The 7,265-nt window shown below is 59.6% G+C and overlaps 1 protein-coding gene across 1 annotated transcript in view; it reads left to right on the forward strand.

Moving 5' to 3' along the window:
• The window catches only part of PPP1R12C (protein phosphatase 1 regulatory subunit 12C), a 20,731-nt gene that overhangs the window by 8,156 nt on the left and 5,310 nt on the right, over positions 1-7,265 (forward strand). Inside the window, exons 5-9 of the mRNA XM_040465200.1 lie at positions 2,056-2,215; positions 5,229-5,373; positions 5,469-5,543; positions 6,773-6,846; positions 6,922-7,049. Of these exons, the coding sequence (XP_040321134.1) occupies positions 2,056-2,215; positions 5,229-5,373; positions 5,469-5,543; positions 6,773-6,846; positions 6,922-7,049 (582 nt within the window). The remainder of the gene's footprint in view (positions 1-2,055; positions 2,216-5,228; positions 5,374-5,468; positions 5,544-6,772; positions 6,847-6,921; positions 7,050-7,265) is intronic.

The raw sequence follows: 7,265 nt of genomic DNA on the forward strand, positions 1-7,265 counted from the left end.
CCCCCCCCCCCCCCCCCCCCCCCCCCCCCCCCCCCCCCCCCCCCTTCCGGAACAGGCAAAGCTTAATGACAGGAAGTAGACTGATGGTTGCCAGGGGCTGGGGAGGGAGGTACAGGGAATGCCTGCTTAATGGGTATGAGGTATTGTGTTTTACCATCAGTAGAACAAAAGGCAGAAACCAGACAGGTTTGCCAACCCTGATGGAGAGCTCCGTCAACAAACGCAAATCTCGGCAAAAAGCAGAGTGCAGAAGGATGTGTGTGACCATGCCAGAGACACTAGCAGTGGTTGGAAAAAGGTCAGCAAACCCCACCCTTCGCTGCCTAAGGAAGGCACACGGATCTGTAGTAGGATTGAAGGTGATTCCCTTTAAGGAAGTTGTGTGCGGGGGTGGGGGGGAGGGTGTCCCTGAGTCCCCAGCACTGTCCCGGCCTCTCCGCCCCAAGCTGGGCCCACCAGGTGGGCTCCGACCAGCCAAACATTCCTTGGACAGCTGCCAGACGACAGCCGGAGGTGATCCCGTTGGAGTTTAGTCGCGCGTTCCCCGGGTGCCAGCAGGTGGCGCAGACGCGCAGCCGGTTCCGGGCCGCTTGCCCTCTGGGACCCCCGGGGCCGACTTAGGGCAGACTTTCCCTTGTGTGTAGTGAGGGTGCAACAGGACGCAGCGTCACGAAAGCGAGATGAGATGGGTGGGGGGCACACGGGGTTTTTGCGGCCTCTGTCGTGTTTTAAGTTTTTAAGCCCAAGTGGTGGCGCCACGGGGTCCTTTGCCCGTGCTGCCCAGCGGAAAGCCAGTGTAAGCCACAGTGTGATGGAAAATTTTTAAGTGGGTGCACTTAAAAGAGTAAGAAGAAGCAGGTGAGATTAACTTAGTAACGTATTTTACTTAACTGAGTGTGCCCAAGACATTATCATGTCAACATTAATCAACATAAAGAAAACCATTCATGGGTTGCTGTGCGCTTTTGTATTTTAAGTTTATTAATTTTGAGGGAGAGAGAGTGCACTCACGTGGGGGAGGGGCAGAGAGAGAGAGGGAGAGAGAATCCAGGCAGGCTCCACTCTGTCAGCACAGAGCCCCAGCTGGGGCTCGGATTCACGAACCGTGAGATCATGACCTGAGCTGACATCAAGAGTTGGGTGCTCAGCCGACTGAGCCACCCAGGCACCCCGTGCCGCACACTTTTTCCCGCCCACACATCGAAATCCAGCGTGTATTTGTGTTCATGACACGTTTCGGTTTGGAGCAGCTACAGTTCAGGCGCTCAGTAGCTGCACGTGGCCGACAGCTATGGGGCAGGACGGCTCAGCTCCAAGCCAGCGCTTTGGTGTGAGAAATCTCACAGTTGGAACAGCAACAGACCCCAATAAACTTTCCAGGAGAGAGATCGAACGTTGGCTGGAAGAGACCCTTTCTGACTCCAGTCTCAATAGAGGGCAGGCAACATACAGATTCTCGGTGATGGTCACCAGATACTAATACAGCCTCAGCAAGGCTGCCTGTTCTGATCCAAAATCCACTTACACGTGAAGTCCTAAGTTGCCCTTGGCATCCCAAATGCAGAACAGCTTTGCAGGAAACTGAAAGATGTACAGAAACTGACCGACGAGGCCGTGTGCTTGGCTCTCTTCTGATTGCTCTAGGTGACGGCACAGCTGTGAACAGGGATCCGCACCTGGCTAGGAAAGAGGCTGTTGCCCCAGTAATGCGGCCCCTTGGTCTGGTGGCCCTTTGCCTGGTTTATCCTTCTCAGGGTGATAGAAAGGGTCCCAACAGAGTGCGTGAAGACGTGGGCTCAGGATTTTACTGGTGGTGCTAGGGAGGGTTTGACGTAATCAGGTGCTGGGTTTATACTTAAGAGTAACGATAAAGGTGATACTTAGGTTGAAATGGGAGAAGGGCCTGTGATCCCCGTTCTCCCAGCAGTGCCTCGGAGGCCCCGTTGGGAAGTCCGGGTCCCCTGAGTCCCAGAGGAGCATGTGGAACGAGGGGGACCCCGTGCCTCCTGGGGCTCCGGTTGTGAGTCCTACCACTGCCCCTTCTCGTCTTCCCAGGTGTGGACGTGGAGGCGGCCAAACGGGCCGAGGAGGAACTGCTTCTTCGTGACACGAGATGCTGGCTGAACGGGGGCGCGATGCCCGAGGCCCGGCACCCCCGCACGGGGGCCTCTGCCCTGCACGTAGCAGCCGCTAAGGGCTACATCGAAGTGATGAGGTGAGCGGGGCTGGTGTCCCCACTCTTCCCTGCTCTTTGTGCTGGGCTGATCTGTTCCTTCTCGCTGTCTTCCACCTTCCTGTGGGTTTTTTAATTTATGTATGTGGACGGAGTATTTGTCTCTAAATACGGCCTTTGCCGTGTCCACGAGTCCTGATGTGTAGGCTTTTCGTTGTCCGTAAGTTTAAAACATTTTCCGGCTTGTAATCTCTCTTCTTTGGCCTCTGGATTATTTAGAAGGATGTCCTTAATTTCAGATGTGTGGGATTTTTCCAGTCATTGTTTCGATGCCCATTTCCTGCCATGATGGCACTGTGGTCAGAGAATCCATATGCTTCCATCGGATTTTCGGAATTCTCTGAGGTTTGCTTTATACCCCGGTATGTGTCAGCTGGAAAAGAACCATGCTGTGAAGCACAGCGTTCCGTGTAGGTTATCAGATCACCTTTGTAGTCACGCTATTTCAGCCTCCTATGTTCTTAGTGGGTTTTTTTCTCTCTGCCTACTCTGTCAGTTACTGTGAGAGACATACTTTTTTTTTGTTTTTGTTGTTAAGATTTTATGTGTAAGTAATTTCTACGCCCAACGCAGGGCTTGAATTTGCAACCCTGAGATCAAGAGTCACATGCTCCACTGAGTGGGCCAGCCGGTGCCCTTGAAATTTCCTATGATGCTTGTGGATTTTGCCTGTTTATCCTTGTAGTGCCCGCGGTGTTTATTTCTGTATTTGAAGGCCGGGTTATCTAGCGCATATGTATTTTAAATCGCTACAGCATGTGTTCCCTTGCTGCCGTCCGTGTTTGGCTGCCTCACCCTCTTATGTTGGGGTGGTTGGTTCCCATTCTTATCCTCAGATTCTCTCCTCTCTGAGTCCTCTCTCTTTGTGATTTATCCTTTATTTTCAGTCTGGAAGTGGAGTAGAGATGAATCCCTCAGCTCTGCTCACCTCTGTGTTGGGTTTTTAGGCAGGTTTTCCAGTGAGGTGCTAGAGACGGCCCCTAGTGGCTCCAGGCTCATGACCTAGTTGCTTGCCTGCTGTGAAAGTAGAATGCCTCGTCCCCCATTCTTGTAGCAAAAGTCCTGGCCTGATGCTTACTGGGCCGCCTTGGGCACCTGCCCATCCCAGAGCTAATCCCAGTGGCAAGGGGCCTGGGATGTAAATGGTCAGGCCCAGTCATGTGCCCAGCCCTGTCCTCTTCTGCCCGTGGCTTCCACCGCTGAGTCTCAGATGGCTGCTTCGCCTCCTGCCGTTGCATCTGCATCCCACACAACCCGGAGGAGGAGAGGACAAAAGGAGCAAATGTTGATTCCCTTTATTTTTACTTGATTATTTTTTAAAGTTTATCATTTTGAGAGAGAGGGAGAAAGAGAAAGAATCCCAAGCAGGCTCTGCACTGTTGAGCTCACGGACTGTGAGGTCCTGACCTGGGCTGAAATCAAGAGTCAGACGCTTAACTGACTGAGCCACCCAGACGCCCCCGTTGACTCCTTTTAAAAGAACAATCCTGAAGTGACCCGCACGCTGAACACTGATGTCCCATTTGCCAGACCACCTGGCGTTTTCTTGGCATTTCCACCATCCCAGTTACTTGCCTGCCCGGGGCTCCCGCCAGGGAGCCCGGGAGATCCCTCTTGAGCCAGGTGACAGCGTGTCCAGCTGAGAGTTGGGCATGGTTACTAAGTGGGGGGAAAGTCGGGGTCTGGGGGTGGCTCACTGTCTGGCACAGGAAAGAAGTGCTTTGGCCGCGGGAAGCCTCAGCGACTCCCATTTTATCACCGCCCTCAGGACGGCTGCGTTTGTAGGAGGATGTAACCAACGCTCCCCTCATCTCCGACGAAGGGCAGGGTAGAGGCCCAGAGAGGTGGCGCTGGGCACTTACTTACCGAGCACCTGCTGAAGCCCGGGCCGTCTTTTAGCTCCGGGGCGGCTGGCACACGAGACGTGTCTGGGCCCACGTGCAGCCCCCAGCCTCGCTGGGGAGGCAGACAAGTGACCGGGGCAGCAGACCATGTGACGTGGGCCTGAGTGCACACTGGTGCCCGGGGAGGGGTGTGCCCGTTCGTTGTAAGGTGCTGAGCAGTATCCCTGGGCTCTTGCCTGGAGGCCGGGAGTGCCCCCCCCCCCCCAACTCAGGACGACCAAACATGTGCGGACATGGCCAGGTGTCCCTCCTAGTTGAGAACCGTGGGCCTAGAAAGGCATAAAGAGGGCGGTGGGAGGAGTGGGAGGGGGGCTGCATGAGCTCTGGCCTGGGGACCCCTGGGGACCGTGTGCAGGCGCCCAGGTGGCTGCAGCGAGTGAGCTCTGGGGAGTGAGCGACGAGGTCAGCAGGGCCCCACAGAGGCCCTTCTATTTGAAAAGTCTCATGAACTCTGTCCACCTCCCACCTCGTATTCGCTTGTTCCCACGGGCACGGAACCCGATGCCAGTCCTGCAGAGGCAGGCTGTGTGCCGCCAGCTGTGCGTGTGGGACCCGCCTGGGCTTCTAACCCTGCCTGCCCCCCAGATCCTGTGCTCGTCCTCCAAGCCGGGGCTCCTCGGCCTCGCCACTAGCGGGGTTTTGGACCACATCAGTCTTTGCCGTGGGGCCGTCCTCTGCGCCGTAGGGTGTTAGAAACATCCCTGGCACCCACCCCTCAGCTGTGACCTCCCGGACCGTCTCCAGACACTGCCAGATGTCGCCTGGCGGGCAGCATCGCCTTGGCTGAGGGCCACCTCCCTGAGCTGGCGGGTTCCTAGAACATCGCTGCCCCAGGGCTGCCCCTTCTGGGGCCTCAGCCCTTTCGCAGGCTCTGGGGCTGTGTGTCCCACACCCAGGGGTGACAGTCAAGAGAGTTGCCCGGTACAAGGGGCAGGGTTCCTGAAGCCACCCACTGGGCCGGGGGAGGGGCTCCACAAAGAGGCCCTCGCCACCTGCCTGTCCCGACCGGGCCCCAGCGCGGCCAGCCGATGACGGCAGCCTTGGGCAGAACCCGCATCTCGGTCCTTGACTCCGAGCCTCCCCGCACCCAGGCTGCTCCTTCAGGCCGGCTACGACCCAGAGCTCCGGGACGGGGACGGCTGGACCCCCCTGCACGCCGCGGCCCACTGGGGCGTGGAGGACGCCTGCCGCCTGCTGGCCGAGCACGGTGGGGGCATGGACTCGCTGACCCACGCGGTGAGGGCCGGGCTGCTCGCGGGCCGGTGGGGCTGAGGGGCGGGAGGCCCCCTCCCCTCCATCGTCCTCTGCCCCTTCTCTTCCTCCGCCGCCAGGGCCAACGTCCCTGCGACCTGGCTGACGAGGAGGTGCTGAGTCTGTTGGAGGAACTGGCCCGGAAGCAGGAGGATGTGAGTCTCGGGGGCTCCCTCCCTCCTGTCGGCTCCCTGCTACCCCAGTGTCCCCTGGCAGGGGACCTGCTCCTGCCCAGCTGGCGACAGTCAGAGTCAGGAAGAGGAGTCAGGAGGAGGCTGGGCCTCATCAGCCCCGGAATGCCGCCCAGCCAGCACCGGGCCAGGCCTTGTTGCTGGAAAAAGGCAGAGTGAAGGGCTGGACGGCATGGACTCCGGGCTCTGAATCCCGGCTCTGGCATGCGTTTGCTCTGTGAGCTCGGGCTGGTCACTTAACCTCTCTGGGCCTCAGTTTCCTCACCTGTAATGTGGGGATAACGGTGTGTGCACCTTTATGAGGAGTCACGCGGAGTATCTGTTATGCTACGGGGAGTATACGTGTTACTGCACGAGAACGTTTGGAACCCTGCTTGGCGGACTGTAAGCCAACTGGGAGCGAGAAGCATCTCCTGAGGCCTCCTGGGGGCCGGGCACTCTGCCTGGAGCCTCCAGTGAGTGGGGGGGTAGATGGACACAGATCCCTCTGTTTAAAGGTCGGTCGTGGTGACGTTGAGAGGAAAGGTCATAGTTCTGGCTGGGTGGACAGCTTCTCAGACCCAGGGCATGCGCTCGGGGTGAGGGCACAGCACGTGCAAAGGCTAGGGGGTGGGAAAATGGGTGGGGCCCGGAGGGGAGTGTGAGGCAGGGAGGCCTTGGGCCGGGGGGCCCACCTGAAGGGCCTCGAACACTAGGCTGAGGAGCAGGGTGAGGGTGAGGGTAGTGGGGCCGCCGTGGGCTTCGTGGAGGGTGAGGCGGGGTCAGCCCTCGGCGAGGAGGGAGCACAGGTATGGGTGCGCTCTCAGCCTGCGGCGGGGGAAGGCGGCCCTACCTCTCAGGAGGGGCGGGGATGACGGGCTCGCCTGGTGGAGGAACCTCTGTGCCAAGGCTGGGCGGGCCGCCCTAGGGAGGTGGCAGGGATGACAGCGTCCCCGGTGAGCGGGGCGCCCTGGGAGGGGAGGACACCAGAGCGGGGAGGCCGGGAGGCAGCCGTGAGGAGGACCCAGACGCCACACAGCCGTGTGCAGGGGCCCGCAGATCCCCCGTGTCCGCTGGGAGCGGCCCTCCCCGTGGGTGGCGCCTCCTCCACCCAGACCTGCACAGCCGTGCGTGCCGGCCCTGGACGTGGGGGCCGCGGGCCGCGTGGGGCCCTCCCAGCAGCCTCCTCCGTCCCCTCCTTTGTCCCCTTGCAGCTGCGGAACCAAAAGGAAGCTTCTCAGAGCAGAAGCCAGGAGCCCCAGGTGCCTTCCAGCGGCAAACACCGAAGGTAGTGGACAGGCGCCTGGGTGGGCAGGTGGCGGGTCCCAGGGACTGGAACCCCACGCCCTCCCCTTCCCACCAGGAGCTCCGTGTGTCGTCTGAGCAGCCGAGAGAAGATTTCTCTCCAAGATCTGTCCAAGGAACGCCGGCCTGGGGGGGCAGGGGGGCCCCCCATACATGACGAGGATGAGGGAGAAGAAGGCCCCACAGGTGCGGGGCAGGGTCTGGGTTTCTGGATCTAGGAAGGAGGGGTGGGGGGGTCTGGACTCCTGGGTCTAAGGGAGGTAGGGGCTGGGGGGCAGGACTCCTGGGTCTGAGGGAGGAAGGGGCGGGGGTTCAGGATCCTGGGTCTGAGGGAGGAGGCGCTAAGGGCCAGGACTCCTGGGTCTGAAGGAGGAGGGGGCTGGGGGCCTGATTCCTGGGACT

The sequence above is a fragment of the Herpailurus yagouaroundi genome, unplaced genomic scaffold (assembly GCF_014898765.1).
Source record: "Herpailurus yagouaroundi ecotype Mexico unplaced genomic scaffold, PumYag 557, whole genome shotgun sequence".
Lineage (NCBI taxonomy): Eukaryota > Metazoa > Chordata > Mammalia > Carnivora > Felidae > Herpailurus > Herpailurus yagouaroundi.